Here is an 18,896-nt window from a genome sequence, read left to right as displayed (position 1 = left end):
AAGTTTTCAATTTGAATGAGAAATATATGCCTTACAGTAGGTTTTCTTATCTATATTTTTTTTTCCTACTTGGAGGTCCTGGACCACAGATTGAAAACCAATTGAAAACCAATTCAAAACATGTGCTTAAAGGAGGAGGTGATAGATTTTTTTTTTTTTCCTTTGAAATACAATAGCTGTTTGTCAGGAATTATTTTTATATATTTACCCAATCATCTTTCCACTCCCTTTGGCCTTCTGCATTGAGAGAATTCTGCAGTTAACTGGAAAGACTGAAATTAGATGAGATTCTTCTAGCTCTTTCCAGCAGACCTTCTTATCTACCTTTCTTTGGAGAAATACAACCCAGTTGCATTCATTCAAGATCAATTCAAACTAGTGATAGTCCTTCCATTCACTTTGGGTTGGAGCTTTAGACTCATTAAGCAAAATAAATTTACGAAGTTTAAAATTTGAATATTTTTAACATGTCTGTGGGTCTTTGGCTGCATATGTGTCTCTGAAGTCTGTAAACTCTGGCCCAAAGTGCAGAATTAAACTTCAGAGTAGACTAACTCTTCCCCCAACGGCACCTCCACCTTAGATATACCTTACGTGAGTGCTGGAAAGCTTGGTTATCTACACTGTATCTGTATTTAATTGAACAGTGACTCCGTCTTTGGAAATTTTGTGTGTAAGCTGTTTGTAGGTCAAAATAGCAATGTAAAATATCGGACAGTGTATTTTACTAGTCAAATTTTCCACCTGCTTGCTTTTACAGATGTTTCTAAGGAATAGCAAACCCCTGTTGTTGTTTAACAACTGTGGCTTTCTTTTGCTTAGTAGATAACCTAGATTTTTATGGTGAAAAATGTAGATGATAGAAGGAATTTTGAGGTAGGAGTTAGTTGAACACCTGCCCATAGGCACTGAACAACATCTGATTGTCATGTAGAGTAAACATGCAAATCTAAAGCTGGTTTTACTTCATTTCGGTCACGCAATTTTTAAGATTGCATCATCTGTTCTAGAAATTCCATGCAGCCTGATACACACAGTGTCTCCCTTCTTGTTGTTAGCCACTGTATGTAGTAATACCGCACATACAAAACCAGTTATTGATAATCCCTAATGTTGATCTTATCATCTCCCCACAAAATGATTGTTAAAAGCTTGTAGTTATAGTTCCTCTTGGCAGAAGAGACTTACGTGGTAGTTTCTTGTGGAAAAAATGTTCCCTTCCTTTTTTTCCTTCTCATGACCAGATTATTTGGGGGGTTTTATGTCTTCTGAGCTGTTTAGGAAGAAGACAACAAAAACGTAGGAAAATGATCAGTTTTTAATTATATCAAAGTGAGTGAGTGCAAAAGCAAGCTCAGGCAGTTGTCTTATGTAATGAGAGCTCTGTACAAATATTCATGAAAAAGTGGAGGTATCTTTTATTGAAAGAGTAAAACTGTGGCCCATAACTACTGTGTATATACAGTACTTCTGGTTTTGCCAAATATTATTTTACCTGTCTTTAATGAAGGGTGACTTTGTATGAACCTTGTTCTTGCCACTTTCTGAACTCGAAGATAGTCTTCAGCTGCTGGGTAGAGTGCATGGAGAAAGGAAACACAGTTTAACCTTAGCAGCGTGCACCCATAGGTGCACCCATCAAGCCGTGATAGAGAATGATGGGGCAATAGTGTACATAGGGTAGGTAAGATGATAGAAGCGAAAGAAAATGTGGTGTTGATTTTGTTCAGCTGACAAATGCTGTACCACTGAAGTCTGGAAGTGACACTGCTTCCCCATCCCCGCTTTCAGTAAAAAACTTCGATTCTTGTTACTATCAGAGTATTTTTCTGCTACACAGTATTGAGAGAATAGCAGGAGACTTAGGAATAGCCTTACTCTGTTTAAAAAAGGTCATAACTAATAGATCTTCATTTCTTTCATACTCCAGGCACGCAAACAAATGGCCTGGACTTTCAAAAGCAGCCTGTGCCTGTCGGAGGAGCGATCTCTACAGCCCAGGCCCAGGCCTTCCTTGGGCACCTTCATCAGGTAAGAGATGATCTGTTTCAAAGTAGGGGAGACGCAGGCAGGTACGAACACAGCTGCTCTTGTACGTTCTCTTGTTCTGTGAATGATGTGTAGTCATGTAAAGAAACATGTGGGTAGACCACATGCTTAAATAGCTTGGATGGGACAAAGTACTTCTTACGGCACTCACTTTGTCGCATTAGGCTGCAGAATACATCAAGATATGGTGAGACCTATTTGGAGGAACTAGAAAGCCGCTTTCTGGTGACTTGAGAATGCCTAAAGTGTTTTTTAATTTTTTTTTTTTAAACCTTAATGGAGATACTGAATTGAAAGGCAAGGTAAAACTTAAATCTTTTTGGTAATGGATCGTATTGGCCCAACAGCTGCCAAAGTTCTGAAACTGTCATTACCTAATTAAGAAACCAGAAGTGATGTTGAATGGTAGTCAGCATTATGCTTCAATCTTTCAAGCTCTTACACATTAACTAGAAATATGAAGTGATTGTACTTACTAAGCATATATGATATGTGAGGTTTTAATTTATTTATTTATTTTTTAAAGTTATTTCAAGGACCTGTTTGTCAGCTGATGTTCAGGCTTCTACTACTATCCCTCTGTTCTGCTGCAGCTGTGTTTAGGGAATCAAAGCTGAACTTCACATGTAAGCTCAAGCAAAATGGGGCATCCTTAGGTGAAGAAAAGTATAAGGGGCATTTTTTGTAGTTTTTTATCTGTTCGCACTTGATGTATGAAAACAAATGTCCTAATTTCTTTCCCTTCCTCAGCACCAAGTTTAAACTTTAAAATACTGTACCTAATTGGCTGACCTTGAATGTTTGAGGTCTGAGGTTGCAGAGTTATTGTAGTATAATTGATGTACTGAAGCTTTTATGCCCTCTTCTAAGAGCTCTGAACTGCCATTTTATTGTATGGAACATTCCACATGTCTTGTCACATAATTACAATTTTCCTAGTAGATTGGGTTATATAGGGCCTAGGGAGTGCCAGTGTTTGAATTTGCTGAACCAATAGGCTGTTGCAGGCTGCCTTTATGTGGAGAGAAGCTGACTAGTTTTCATGGGCTGTCAGTACGTGTTTAACACGGAGACAGATACAGCTGTTCCGCAGGATTTTGCGTATTTGTTTTAGTCTTCGTTTTGTTATATGGATTGATCCAGGACAGTAATTGTATTTAGCACAGTGCTTTATCTTGCTTTGGAAATGCATTTATTTAAACAGTTGTCAGGATCTTTATAACTTCATGTTTGATAAAGTGTGATTCATTTCTTGAAACTCTAGTTCAAAGGAAAATCTCAGCTATTCTTTTATGCACCTGCGGGTGTGTGGGAATCTATTGTCAAACTGTCCTCTTCTGGTGCGGCTGCTGTTAGTGGGGTGTTATTCAGCCTTAACACACAGTGCTTTCCTCCAGACTAATGCAAAATATTAGGTTGTAGGCAACATTTAGGAACAGTTTAATTTTTAATTAGGAAATGTTTGTCGTGTGGGGGGAAGGAGCGTCTAAATTGCATTCACAGAGATTTTCAGGAATATACTGGCTGTACCTGAGTGACATACATTTGTACTTTCGTGTGGGTTTTTTTATTATTTTATAAATTTTACAGTATTATTTCTGAGTATATTTTTTCGATGGCAGGCTATTATTGTTGAGATTATTCTCTGCTGTTAATTCATGTTAAAAGATCAGATCACATCAACTGCGTCAAACTATACTTTGCTTGTGATGGAGAGGCCTTTCTGGGAGTGTTTGCTCAGATTTAGAACATGCTTAGTAAGTCTAGTACCTTCATCTAGAATGGTAGGAAATATTTCCAAGGTGACTCTTAAGGGTTGCCTGTTCAAATATTCAGTTATTAATTTCATGTACTGCAATTTAAATTAAAACTGCCCTTGCTGTGCTTGCAGATATGTGGACTCTCTTTTGTGATGTATGTTATGCGGGCCCATCTTTATTTATAGAGGCAAGAGTGCTGTGTTTTCCTTTGCTTTATTGTATCCTTATGTGTTGCCTGGTTTTCAAATGAGCAGTGGTTTTCAAAGGTGACCAGAGATGGAATTCACTACAGGCTGTAACTCTGACCTTTGAAAGCGTTGGTAATGAATTACATAGCATTCCATCTTTATAGTAGGAGTGGTGGTAGAAACAAAGCGAGACTGATTAAAACGGTCTTCAGGAAAAGAAAATTTAGCATTTGTCCTATAGAGAAAATCCTTACTAGCAATAAAATAATACTCTTGAAAAACCTCACTTTCTTGAAGCATGAGTTTTTCTTCACTGCTAGCCCACAAGAACTTATTTGGACCTGTTAATCACAACTATTGAATTCAAGTTCTGAGCATACCTGAATCAATACAGCCTTTGTAAAGTGTCTTCAGTCCTTTGTGTTGAGATCTTCTTTTCAGTGGCTGAGGACTGCAAATACTTGAATGGGATGATTTGAGGAACAGTGTTTATGCAGTGGGTTTTGTGCTATGCAGGTGATTGCTCCTCTGTCATATAAGGAAGCAGGTGAATGCAGTGTATGTATTTGGGGTGAGATCCGTTCTGAAGTATTAGAAGGAAGATGATGAGTAGAGCTTTACGCGCTCCTGGATTTCTAACAGGAATAGTTAGCCTGTCCACCCCAAAACGCTCAGTTTCAACACAATTTGATGTTAATATCATGATCCCTAGGCAAGAATACTTTCAGCAAGAGGTAGAGAAATAACAGTGAAGAAGAGTCTTATAGTTTTTTGGTTTTTTTTCCAGCCTGGAGCACAACCCCTGTTTCACTGATTCAGGTGTTAGAGGGGCATGCATTGTTCTTGGGGGAGTTTTTGTTGGGGTGCGGGTGGAAAGGTCATTCTTTTTACATTTTTAAAGGTTTCTGTGGGTTCTACATTATTTCATTTCCATTTTTGCACTGTTGTAGGTCCAGCTCGCTGGAACAAGTTTACAGGCTGCTGCTCAGTCCTTAAATGTACAGGTAAAGACAGTTTCCTTCTGCTGCTCGTCCTTCTCTCATTCCAAACAGCATTATGGTCCCATTAGAGAGAGTTTTCAACCTGCGATGTGTTACTGGTCTTGCGTTTTCTTTCTCACCGATCTTGCAAGTGATAGTTGTGAGGGGACGATAGTTTTACAACTGTAAATCGGATTCAGGATTGTAGGCATTCAGAAACTGGGGTTGGTTTAAAACAGGCAGTGATCGGAATTTTATACTGAATTTCAATCAGGTGTTGCATCATGAAAACTGTAAAACTCCAGGAATATTTCATGCTCTTCCATTTATTCACTTATTTTAAAAATAGCAAGTATTACTTTGCAATTTGTTCTTACTTCTGGTAGCTGAATATAAGAGCGTAACATAACATTAACTACGTAATGTGGCTAGTGTAGCTTGTTTGTGTAAATAACGCACAGTGATTTCAGAATAAGTCAAAATAATTGTTCAATAGCGTAGGCGAGACAACAAAGCTTTCAAACTTTTTTATGATGCTAAACACTTCAGTGTATCAGTTAACGTGCCGCTTCCTCTTGGTACTATATTAAGGGGCAAGGGATGCAGTTTTATTGAAAACTGGTTTCAGTATTGCTTGTTATTAAAGAACGTAGGTAGTGCATTACATGAAACGCAATAGAATGTGGACCCACTTATACATAATAACAATTTGGAAAGAAGAGGAGGTATAGTGACCTTCCTTTCTAAGAGGAAGGAGGCAGAAAATTGCCTTGGTTGCCATGGTAAACTTCCATCCCTGAGAGAGATGTTGGCAAACAGGCTGTATCTCCAGTGCAGAATGTTTACAGTCCTGCGCTGTAATTATCGCTCAATGACTGGCAGAATTAATCAGAGCCTTTATGTTAATTAGCGTGCTCTGCAGTCCCCAAAACAGGTGGTGGAAAATATGCAAATCTATGCAGAATTTTAATGTTCTGCATAACCAGTTTTAATTATCATAAAACTCTCTCCCGCTTCTCGTGTACTTGTGTTTCCTCCTTCATATCTTCACAATTTCTTCTGCTTAAAAAAAGGCAAAAACCAAAACCACAAAAAAAATCAAAAATTCTCAAAACCTTTTGAAATAAAGCAGCATTCAATTAAATAAATGCTAAACTTTGTTTATTTAAAAGCACTGTGTGTATTACGTATTTTGCTGTAGGTAGATAAACCTGTGAGGATTTCTCAAACCGGTTCCGTATAAGCCAACAGTATGATGACTGAGAGGTGCAGGATGCAGATACAGAAAATGGAAACACAATCTCCTTTCTCTCTTTCCATTGTTCAGGATTTTAGGCAATGAATAATTTTAACAACCTTTTCTTTCTTTATGGTGAAAGATAGTGTCAGCTTCAGTTACATTGCGTGAAATGAAATGAGACCTGAAAATAATGTCAAAGAGTTACAAAAGACCTGAGAGTCTTTTTGTTTTGTTTCGACTGCGTTACCTACAGATGTGTTTGAGCAATTGTAGCTGAGATGGTGGGCACATAGAGCCGTTGCTTAAACACACTCTTAAAATAAACCCAAGGGCTTTTTGTATGCAGATGAAAGATTTTTATTGCGCAGTGTCGAGATAGCAGTGTTATACATTAACATCTGTTTTACACTATAAAGAGTTGTATTTTTTTTTCGACTAGTCTAAATCTAATGAAGAATCTGGGGACTCTCAGCAGCCAAGCCAGCCTTCCCAGCAGCCTTCAGTGCAGGCGGCCATACCCCAGACCCAGCTCATGCTGGCCGGAGGACAGATCACTGGGGTAAGATTTACCCAAGTACACCGCAGTCAGCCTCCTGTCCGGCAAGCGATGGCAGTATCTACGGCAGTCCTCGTAGAACTGTCAGTGAAGGTCATTGTCATTTCCTTTAACACAGGAAGAAACTTGAGTGAAAGAGGGGACAGAAAATGCCTTCCTATAAAAAAAAAGCAGACTTTAGTCTTTTTTTTTTTTGTCTTTAGGTTTTTTTTGTTGCAAGTATTTGCTTCCAAAAAAAATATATTTTTTTTTTTCTCTCTGTTCTCAGTATCCGTCTTGATTCTGCAATGAAATTAAATCCTGGTCTGTGTACAAATAAGAAAGTCACTGATGTCCTAAAGAGGATTTTTTTTTTTCTTTTTTCCAAGATTAAAATGAGGCATGGGAGCACGAGAGTAAAACTTATCAGATAGCTGGGTGAAGAACAAAAATGATGAGAACTGCTGACACTAATTCTTCCTCTTCTCAAACACATTTCTTTTTAAGTAACTGTATTAGTGTTCGCCTTAAGCCTATTCAACCCTTCTGTTTTAACCTACCAATTTTGAGTTTTTTAATTGCAAGGCTTTGGGAGTAATTATGGAATAACTGTTGGTTTAGGATTATTGGTGTTTTGGAGTTGTTGTACATGTTTTCGGTCCTTTTAAAAAAAGTGCAAGTTTTGTGAATGGGCTGGTTCGGTTAGAGTTTGCTTCCACGTAATCGGTGTTGTAGTTTTAAGAGTTTGCATGGAATGCAATCCAAGGAATTTAGGGCAGTAGCTCCAACAATGTGTTTATGATTTGAAGTATTTGTTAGGTCATCTCTGCACTTGAATGAAACGGTCTTAATTTCGTGTTCAATTGTTAAATCTTCTTAGTATGGTAGTGTGTGAATAAACATCCTGTTTAGTTTTTGGTTAATTACCTTTGAAAGCTTTAAAAGTGAGACGGTTTTAATACATTATTAAAACCCAGCATATTTTATTATGTTTCTCATTCTCAAAAAATAGTGTTTTGTTTTAATTTATGATTGTCTGCAGTAGTGAAACATTCAAAACTCCAGGCCTATGCAGATATGGATTGTAGTAAATATGGGCATCAAGATTCATTTACATGTAAAGGAGAGACTGCTGCCACCTGTTTCACAGAGATAATGCGTGTTTGGGAAAGGGAAGGGATGTAAACTTGCCAACTCTATTCTATTTAAAAAAAAAAAAAAGCAGATGGAGAGACTTGGAGAGAAACAAATGGAGCTCATGTTCTTTACTTATATCTTAGGGCATAATGGAAATGATGGAATATGGCAGGGATTCATGCTAATGTGAAGCAGCTGGGGTGTTATCAGTTTGTTCAGTAGCCATAGCCAGCGTTCCTGCTTCTCATTCATCTGGCTAATCACTTGCTGTTCTGCTGGGTGTAAATTTCCTTTCAAATCCTGGCAATACTGGTTCTTTTCTTTTGCTTGCTACTTAATTACCTTTTTCGGAAACCTCCTGGTAGAGCTGTGAAGAAAACTTAGGAGTAAAGTTAGGTTCTGTAGGTTCCAGTGAGTGCAAATGTTTGCGTTCGTGCGGTTTGGTTTGTCAGGTCTGTGGTAGGTTGGTTCCTACACCGTGTTGAGTAGCCAGCTGCTCACTTAAGGCCGGAGTCATTGGCTAGTTAGTGGCTGAACTGTAGTAGTAGTTCTAGGAATGTCTGGTTAATATAACTAGTAACGAGCTAGCTAATGACTTTGTAGCTGAAGTGGCTCTTTCCATTATTAATGGCTGTGTTTTCTAATTGTTTATAGCTCACGTTGACGCCAGCCCAGCAACAGTTATTGCTACAACAGGCGCAGGCACAGTTGCTGGCGGCTGCAGTGCAGCATTCAGCCAGTCAGCAGCACAGCGCTGCTGGTGCCACCATCTCGGCCTCTGCTGCAACGCCGATGACGCAGATCCCTCTATCTCAGCCAATACAGATTGCACAGGTGAGCCTTGAGGCTTGAGAGGGTGGAAAATAAAGAGGTTTGACTAATTACATCATTCAAGTAATATTTCTGTTCCTTATTCAGTCAGTTTCTGGAGTCCTGGAGTACTGTTAGTCTTTCCTCATGCATCCTTAGCTGATGAGGTTGAAGTCGATAGTTTTAGCAAAGAACATGTACCAGCTGCTTATCAGTTCCACACTGGACTTCTGAGATTGTTCCAGAATCTGACCAGAGGCTGTGTTTTCTGAGTTTTCCGCCTTGTTGTCAGCTTGAGAAAGGAGAAAAAGGGATATAGAAGGATGCCTGTAGAAATGACACTTTGTCGAAACCTGTATGGATGGGAAGGGATATCTACGTATCGCAAAGGATGCTTGTTAGATCCAAACAGCAAAATGATAGAGCTGAAGAAAGGCAGTTTGACTTGACACATCATGTGCTATTTTGGCTTGGTGCTTAATGCTCAGAGTTCAGTGTCAAAGAGTGGTCACTCTTGTGCATCTAGAGAAAAACTTGCCAGAATGAGTAGTGTCAGAATCGGTCCAGTTTTATGGTCTGCTGCTGAAGACTCATTAATTCTTAATTCTGAAGAACTGCTTGCCAAGGAAGTTCTGCTTACTAGGAGCAGCAAAGATACTCCTGGTTCTTCCAGGATTGGCTTAATTCAGTGTGGAGAACGCAGTGCCGCTGACTCTACGCTTAGCATATGTAGTGTGGAAACTCCCTGGACTTCTAGACAAGGGTAACCTAATGTACAGCATAGGCATCTCGAGTACTACTGGTAGGCAGTTGTGTTGCTGATGCTGAGGTCCATCTTTCCATAGATTAAGGTTCTCAGTACATAATACTTCAGTTGGATTAGTCTAGCTGTGCAAAGTTTGTTGGGTGTGTAATCTCCAAAGTTGCTGATGCTTACAGTGAGCAGGTTCTTGAAGACTGACTGATGCTTTCTATTCAGATTATTTTCACTTGCATTCAACTGGGATGAAATGTCTAAAAAGTGAATATGAGGGCTGATTAAGTAAAAGAATGGGAATACCATAATTATCTGTGAAGTCTATTGGTGAAATGTGCTATTCCTTTATTGTGCTGGTCCACTAGCTGAATAACAGCCTGGTTGTGCTGTCAGGTTTTTATTAGCTGAAGCGGCAAACTCCTGTGGTGTTGGTCTAAAAGTTCTGACCTCTCTGGCTGTCCTTACAGAGGGCAGAGTGAGGCCATCCCACATTTAAAAGGCCAGTACTGATGTTGCCCACAGACCCCACACACTGGTGCACCATGATGAGTCATGTGACCAGATACTAATACTTCTTTTAGCAAAGGATCCTACTTCACTGTCGTGATCTGGAGATGACTCAAGGATGAAGCATTCAAGGAAACTCATAACTCCCAAGACCATCTCTTAATTTTTGTTAAGCCTTTGTCTGTAGCCAATAATGCAGACAGATTTCAAGAAAACAATGGGAAATGTCCTTGTCAAGGAGGTTAAAGGTTAGCTTCTAACATCTTTCTCTGCATCTGTCACAGAGTTCCCATTTGATATTATGCAAGTCTTTTAACCTAAATGTAGGTGATCCACAGGTGTGTGCCTCGTGTCTTCCAGGTGTGCAGCTTAAGATAGCGAGGTCTGCTTTACTGAAGTGCAAAACATTAAAATTTCGTGTTAACGAAATCTGTACCTTGAACTTTCTGGCTTGACATTTGTCAAACATGCCACCAAATTAGTGGATGCTTTTGAAGGCCTTGTTGTGCAATGTGTGAGATGTGCTAATCCCACTCTTCCACTTCAGCGGGAAACTATGAAAAGTTGTGAAGCATTTACAGTTATTAATTTAGTAGTGGGTTTTTCTCCAGCACTTACAAAATCTTCAGAGAAGTGTTTGGGAAGAGTTGAAAAGATCAGGCATGTGCCGTCGAGTAGGAGCTTCTGAAGTGAGCATTGTCTGGTTTGTGCGTGTGAATGAGCTAGAGGCTCTGTGACAAACAGTGTGTGATCGTGTAGTTGCCACCATGTAACGTGTATTTGTAGCACCAGAGAACAAATTAAAGTTTCACTTCTTTTCCGGTATTCCTAATTTACTTAAGTGTTTGACTTTACAATTAATTTCTTTCAGGGTAGGTTATTTTGATATATAAATGTAGCTTGCTTGAATCTTGTTAGCTGCTTCTTAGGACAAAAGGGGGCATAATGTGTGCAGGTGTTGGATGTGATTTGAGATACTTGATGGAAAACTTCTACCATGTAGGTTTGTAGGTGGATAACAACATGCTTTTTGATCCATCTTGACAACGATTTATAAAGAGAGCTCAGCTTTGTTTGTGTTGCTATTGTAAACATGTAGCTGATTACACAAACAGCTGAATGTTTGTTTTAATTGATTTTTGAATAATTGATTAACTGGCAGGTCTCTGCAGCAGGGGGATTACTGTATTTATTTTAATTAACTAATTACACAAGCATGACTCCTTTAATGTGCACTGCAGTTAACATAAGGTATCTGCTGCAGTAGTCTGGTAAGACGTTAGTGCTACTGCTGGGCTGATACTAAATTTTCACTAAGCAGTTGTACCAAGTTTTGGAGTTCTTTGTAAACTTTACTTGTTTTCAGGATCCATGATCAGTGTTTATATGATGTAAACCTCAAAATGGCAGAGATGCTTAACTTTTGTACTGAAATTTTAACTAGAGGAAATGACATTGAATTTAGAACTTTAGATATTTAAAAAAAACAAAAAAAAAAACAAACAAAAAAAACCAACCACAAGTGACTTTCTCACATCAAGACATAGCACTTGACAGATTATTCTGCTGAGGTAGGAGTCGGATTGTTTTGATCTATGTGCTTGTGCTAGTACGCAGATTTTACTACTGAGGAAAAAAAGAGATCGTTATAGGAGAACAATGTCGAGGTTGTTTGCATGGTTGCTCTTGGGAGATTTATTGTAATGCTACAATTAACTAAATAATAAAACTTTCCCAAGACAGAAATAAAGTTGGATTTCAAATGAATTTGAGGGGCTGGTAGGGCTCTTTAAGAGTGATTAGCCTTGAAAGTGTCGTTTTCATTCTGCTTTACAGAATTATGTTTCTGTATTTAAAGAAGACTCAGCCGAGATACGATTTACCAAGGCAGATGCACAGAATAAGATTGGTTATACCAGTTATCCCTGAGGCTTCAATTTAAAAACAGTTTTCTCATATTAAAGTGTAAGAGCCTGATGATAAGAGCTGTCATGTCTTAGCTGAGTCCCCTGTCTCATGAATACTGTAGTCTTAAACAAAAGGCTCTCTTTTGATCTTTCGAATACACTGCCACTGTTTCTTTATATTCTTTCTTGTATGTAACTCCATCTCCTGTGGCGCTTCTTCAAATCATCTGAGATCTACTTGGTCATCTGGGGGGTTTAATTTGTTTGCTTTTGGTGGGAGAGGTCCTCAACCTACCTGTTTCTCTGTCCATACTTTTTCCTTCAAAAATTTCTTCCCACCTCTTCCCTTTGTGTTTCTACTTTTTCTTTTATCCATCTCTGTTTTTGTCCTTCAGCCTCTTGTTTCTTTTTCTTCTACCAAGCATTCGCAGCCTTCATCATCTTGCCCTACTCTTCCTATTTCTCATTCTTCCTCAGCATCTAGTCCTCACATCCAATTCAGTATGCCCCCCTCTGTGCTTGAGGGTCTGCTCAGTCTGCAAAAGTAACCGGTAGAGCATTTGAAATCCATTAATAAATGAGTGGAGGTCCATGTCACATTGGGCTCAAGAAGTAAGAGTTTTTATTAGCAGTTCTGACCAATGTAACTTTATGATACAAAGTGAGAAGAAACAAGGAGTTCCTGGGAAAAATCAGAGCAGTTATGTCTCTCTCTTTTTAGGAAGGAAATTGGCCTTGATTTCATAGGAACGGTTGGAGTGCTTCTCAAATTTTCTGAAAGCAAACAATGCTATCAACTTCAAAAACACTCTGTTGTGCTGGGGGACACTTTTAAAAAAATTTACCATTCTCTTATAAAATGGAAATTTCCCTTTCTTAAGAGCATTGCTTGGTCAGTCCGTCTGGTGTTTTCTTTTCTACCCACTGATGCTCCCGCTCCTCTTCCCCAGAAGGAGATTGTTACAACTTCTAAGTCTTAATTTAACAGTTTTAAAATAATATAAAGTCATAGACAGATAACTATATTCTGCAAATGGTTGTATTGTGTAAATATAAAGTTATCCTTGTCAGTCTATCTTCACTTTCCATCACCATCTGCATTGGTGGCAGTTAATGGCCTTTGGCATCTGCTGGCTGAGCAGCTCGTGTGAGTGCTCAGTAACCTGCATCAGTCAAAATGCGTGGGGGCTGCTTTACTGGCCTTAAGAAGCAGGTCTTTGTTAAGCCTGGCTCACTTTTACTCAAGTGTGTTAGGAGGTATGTTAAAACGAGCAGCTCCATTCAAGCAGCCAGGTCGAGCACTGTTGAGGAGTGAACTGGCATTATTAGCATCATCTGACAGGGTTGGACCCTGAAGAGGGTATCTGTTTGCACACAGGTACCCCAGTATCTGAGTAACTTATCTGAAATAGAGTTTTGGGTGGTTTTTTGTTTGGTTGGCTTCATTTGTTTAATGGGAGGTTGTAAGTGTGGGAAATATTTTAAGTTTTTATCCACCTGCTTGGTGGGTACTTGGAAACAGCTTCTCAGAAAGGTGCCACAGATGTATAGATAGTTTCCAGAGATCACCTCTGTTATATTGGCTGGCTTCACATTGTGCTTCAGTTTTCAAATTTCAGTTACTCTTGTTATTGTCCTGTTTGTAAAAGATGAAACAGGCTAGTGTGGAGGGAATATTTTTAAGCAGTTCTGTTTTCATTCTCCAGCTAAACAGCAAATTGAAGTATTTTTCTTGATGATTCAGTTTCTCAGAGAGATTCATTTTCTCAGAGATTAGCATTTACACTGGGACCAGACATTTAATTATAGAAAATTAATAGTTCTGAACGATTTAAATACGTAAAAGTAGGGTTCTACAATAGTGCAGTGTTTTGGGTTATTCCTTTTAACCTTAATTATAGCCGTGTCTATTAAGCTTATTGTAGTTTTTTTCAGAACTAAACAAATACATTTATTTACTATTTGAGTTAGCTACTTCCCAAAATTTGACCCGAACAACCAGAGTGCAAACTAGGAATCTGTAATTTTTTGCTTTCCTGCTGCTGATGAGAATGGTAATTGCAGATTGTTGTTGTTATAAACAGTACCAGCTCCCAGCTAATACGCTTGATTTGTCAACAATGAATTTTGTAGCAGAGTTGCATCCTCAAAAAATAAGTCTGAGAAATCCAGGTGCGGATAAGTCTAAAGTATTTGAAAAATTCTGCATTTGGAGGGGAGAGAGATTGCTTAAAAAAAAAAAATAAAATCAGAACAGTGCTGGAAACATTTTGCTGGGTTATTTGGTAAACAATTTTTGTTTGCTTTTACGGAGGACAGCAACTAATTGGCAGCCTGAAACATACTCAGTAGCAGGACTGCTGTGTTTGACATCCACTTTTGTCTCTAAATGTTAAAATGTAACTGGTTGATAGGTAATCTAGTTACATTGGGAGTCATGGCTGACTTAAATGTCTAACACACAGCTCTTTCTTTTCCTTTTTCTTTTTTCTTTCTTTTTTTTCTTTTTTTTTTTTTTTTTCCATTCTCCTGTTTCCTTAAGGATTTGCAGCACTTGCAGCAGCTTCAGCAGCAGAATCTCAACCTGCAACAGTTTGTGTTGGTGCATCCAACAACCAACTTGCAGCCAGCACAGTTCATCATCTCACAAACACCGCAGGGGCAGCAGGGTAAGTGCTCCTTGCAAGAAAACAAAATGATACATAGCTTTTTAGAGGAGAAGGTCAAACTGAGGTGGTTCACACACCTTCACTAACTGTTGATATTCCCTAGGAGAAGTAACAGTGTTGCAATTAAGAGACTCTTAACAGGTTGTTCCTTTGTGGGTGTTAGACCTCAGCCATGTGAAAGTTTGTGTAGCTTTCTTCTTAAGGAGGATCGATCCAGAGATTATGTCACGGGAACTTTTGTTAACAACAAATCATCTTGGGAAATACTGCGGTATCTCAATTTCTGTGTCAGGCTCTCCGGAAAGAAGCCTACTTAGAAGTGAACTTGGAGAATACAACTCTCCAGAACTTGAAGGCAGAACTCTAGGAGGTGGAGGCCTGGAGGCTGTGTGGGCTGTTTGGATTAGGTCAATGCTAAAAGGGCTACAAAATTCTAAGACTGAAAAAAGATTACAAAATCAAGAGTCCTGTGGGAGACTAGAAAAGTCCTTAAGCCTAAAGAGGGTACAGTGAATTTTGTCATAAACTCAAATAGTATTTACACCTTGGGAAAAGAGCTAAAATCCTTGATTTTGTATAACAACTCATGGAAGTAAACTCATGGAAGTGATATTTTGGCAATATACTGGATATAGCTTCCATGCTAAAAGCACACTAAGGCAGTGGTAGGTAGTAGTGTGCCAGACCAGTTAAGATGTACTGGGACTTCGCTGTAAGAACTAATGCATTCAAGTTGCAGTACATCACAGTACTGATTGCAGCCTGTTTGATACCCACAAAAAACTGCATTCAGCCATGGCCTCTTATGCTGATATACTCCAATGGTCTTTTTTCCCCCCTTTCTCTTCTACATGAACTCTACTCAGTTGTTCAGGTCTGGTAATCCAAAGATTCTTGCTCAGAAGGCAAATCCTGTTATGCTTGAAGAGTCCTCCAGAGCCTGGCTGTCCTATAAAGCAGCTCTTTGCACCTAATTTTCTCCTGTTCCTTTCAATTTTTTCATGCATCATTCCTCCTTATACACTATGACTTGGGTAGAACTGGCTTTCCATTATGCTAAAGCTCTCTCACTGTCTGAATGCTCTCACATTGGAATAAAGGGTTAGTCAAAATTAACTTTCTTTTCATAGGACTTGATTTAAGAGAGCTTTTATACTAGCACTGCTAGAAAATGGCTAAAGGACTATTCATGAAGGCGTTTAGTGATGTACCAGTTTCTTAAAACGGAGCAGAACTTAAAAGCTTAGCATTTTCTTCTAGGAGAAATCAAACTTCTCCAAAATTTAGTTCAAGGATTCTTTAAAATAGGCTGCCTTTTTTTTTTTTAATTTTGTTTTTAAAAATTCTTTCAAGGAAACAGCAAGCACAAAAGCATTGTTTTGGAAAACTCGCAGGTATCAATGTCTGCCTGCCTTTTTCAGCTAACTTCTGCTGGTTTTCTAAAATATCTCTGAAGATGCTTCACAAAAAAAAGGAAACTAGCGAAAGCAAATTATATTCATCTCTCAAAATGAATTGTTTGCATTATAGAAAGAAAGGAAGGCGCTTCGTTTGTTCGTTTAAAGTCTTCTGAAGTAGAAGAATAACTACCAGAAGAGGTTTTCATAGTACCTTTTCCAGGAGTCGTCTCTGAAAATTATTTTTTCACATATTTTAAGACCTGCATATTGCTGTCATCAGTGAACACAGTGTGTGTAGAAATGCCATGTTTTATTGGTAATGTGTAGCCTGGACAATTGAATAGCCAAAAAATGTAGGAAGATTTATATTCTGTATTCTGACCATAGGCCATTAGTGTGTGACAACCTTCCAAACTGAAATGCTTGAATGGATCTAATTTTCTTCATGAGCACTCAATGATAAAGCAACATGTATGTTGTAATACCCCTTATCTCACTTTTTGGTATGGCTTTTTGCAGTATTTCATGGTTATTGTTAGAAGATCTCAAACAGTATGTTGTTATTTATGAGAAAGATTGAGAAAGTGTGTGGTTTTGTATTGTTATTTGCTGTTGCAGCTGACTTTTCCATGTTGTTCTTGTCCTTTTGTTCCATTAGTCAACTTCATAAAATAAGAAATATTCTGAAGAAACTAGCGTAGAGCTTTCTTTAAAACCAACAGCATTCATGTTTCTTTGGATGCCTCATTGATATGGCATGCAGCTTTGTATATATATACATGTACAATTTAATAACTAAAATGAAAATTCAGATTTATGTATAGGTTATCTATTCTGGAAGATACGTATTGCTTTACAGACTACACTACGTATTTTGCACATGCTGTGTAGTAATCTAAATGAGAAACGTTTTTAATACAAGAGAATAGTTTTGAGGGAATTAAGCGAAGAATAGTATCTCTAAGCAAGATCATGGAAGACATGTAAACATTTGGTAGAGAAAAGCTTCTTTTACTTGAAGAGGTGGTGGGGTCCCGAGTAATGCAATCATCAGCAATCATATTTAGATTCTTGGAAGGAGTTGAACGTCACGGCTTAGATCCAACTTCTGAAAAATTTTAGAAAATTCAGTACTTAAAATATTAATCAACAATCAAGATGTTATTCTGCCATCTTTCTTCAGCACACATTATAGATCACAGCAGCAGATGTGAAATTCTCCCCATAAATCCACTGCCATATGTCTAATGTAGTCATCTTCCTTTTCCACATGATTTCTGGTTATTCAGTGGCTTACGTGAAACAAATTGTAAAGTTCCTGGGTTTTGTGGCTTGTAATAGGTGACAGCATAAATGAAGGAATTGTTTCAAGCCTCAGCAGATATGCAGAAGATTGAATGAAAATAGAAATTTGGAACAATTTCTTATTCAGAGCAATTATTGTCCCCATATTATTGTTAAAGTCACAGGCAGGAATGTAGCACTTTGTACAGTCTTTATACCTCTTGTATCTGTTCTTGTATCTAATAGATCTGTCTCTAGAATAATCAATTCAACATCCTTTACTGCAATTATAGCTGCTGCTTAAAAATATTACCCTCATCAAATGACCATTTGCCTTTCTACTCAGAAGATATTGCCAATAAAAATTGTATCAGTAAAAATCCGACTGGAGAGGGGAAATGGTGCTGCGTTTCATTTAAACTAATCTTGCAAACAGAAGTTGTTAAGATCTGAGAAAAGACTGCATCATTGTCAAGGAGTTTTAGCAATAATACTTATAAAGAAAGTATCCAGAAAGGCAAATGTGGAAGACAAGCTACTACTTAGCTTTAAACATTGAAACTGGGCCTACCTATTCTCAAGTTATTGCCGTTTATTATTAAAGACCTTGCTTATGATGTCATTTTTTTTAATTGTGAAAATACCTGGGGTGATGATAGCAGGCCAGATCTAGTCCTGTTCTTTTCTTGCATGCTCATCCTGCAGACTTTGAGACTTCACTTGTATCATTAAAAAAAAACACCACACACATTTTTAAAATGAGATAATGAATGGTAAGTGTTGGTACCTGCCCTGCTGGCCTCTGGTACCATAAATCAGAGTGCAGCTCCCTCATCCAGTGTGAGGACGGAGGAAGATGCCTGAAGTTGCCTGCATTTCTTCAGATGCATCGAATTTGTGCTGGACAAGTGTTCATCTCATCTGAGATTGTGCACCTGCTCTGCCCTTATAGAACTCCTGCTCATTTTGTTAATAATATGCAATGTGAACCAGGTGAAAGTGCTTTGGTCCCCTCAATATGCAGATGAGGAGACCCAGCTCTTCATTGTCAAGAGACTTAGTGATAGCATATATGTTGACACAGCAGTTGAATAAAAGGTAGCTGACTAAAACTCATTCCCCAAATAAGAGGGGAGAACTTGAAGAGGAGTGAGGAAGAACTTGGAAGAAGTGAGTTAAATGATGACTTTTTCCCCTGTGCTGCAATACCCAGTACCAAGACATGAATTAAATGCTTAAATTTACTGTCCTCTTTGAAATCAAGTCTTTGCTTCTAACCATCTGAACAGCATCAGTGGGTAAAAATGTTGACTTTCATTGAAGAAGTATGGCAGCACCTTTGTACGGATCACTGGATCGATACCCTTCAGAACCACAGTTCACCAACTTCAGCGCGTTTGCGTCATGTTCTTGAGCTGATCTTAAAGGGTACGTGGATACTGCAAAAGATCCAGCAGCACGCAGCAGCTTAACATCTCAATGGAACAGATTTGTAGGAATGCATAGGCTTGTACTTTCCTGTGTTGGATCCCGATGTAATTCCAACTATAAGTTGCCATTTTAGAAGATCTGGATTCGATAAAAAGAGGTGTGCCGAAGTGCCCAGAAGTTTCTTTGCATCAACAGTGATCAACGAAGTTGATCAAGTGGCACCGTATGTAATATGGGGCATG

At 38.5% G+C, this 18,896-nt stretch overlaps 1 protein-coding gene across 11 annotated transcripts in view; it reads left to right on the top strand.

The window, feature by feature from the left end:
* POU2F1 (POU class 2 homeobox 1) overlaps positions 1-18,896 on the top strand; it is a 111,368-nt gene that overhangs the window by 71,428 nt on the left and 21,044 nt on the right. For 3 of the 11 annotated variants that reach the window (XM_086617418.1, XM_086617437.1, XM_009992347.2), the window contains exons 3-7: positions 1,931-2,031; positions 4,948-5,001; positions 6,657-6,776; positions 8,544-8,723; positions 14,413-14,539. In XM_086617418.1, coding sequence (XP_086473544.1) covers positions 1,931-2,031; positions 4,948-5,001; positions 6,657-6,776; positions 8,544-8,723; positions 14,413-14,539 — 582 coding nt within the window. Of the gene's footprint in view, positions 1-1,930; positions 2,032-4,947; positions 5,002-6,656; positions 6,867-8,543; positions 8,724-14,412; positions 14,540-18,896 lie in introns of all 11 variants that reach the window. The other 8 variants (XM_086617426.1, XM_086617411.1, XM_086617445.1 and 5 more) reach the window with 8 other exon arrangements.

The sequence above is a fragment of the Tauraco erythrolophus genome, chromosome 1 (genome assembly GCF_009769465.1).
Source record: "Tauraco erythrolophus isolate bTauEry1 chromosome 1, bTauEry1.pri, whole genome shotgun sequence".
NCBI lineage: Eukaryota > Metazoa > Chordata > Aves > Musophagiformes > Musophagidae > Tauraco > Tauraco erythrolophus.
This window is presented reverse-complemented; position numbering and strand designations above follow the sequence as displayed.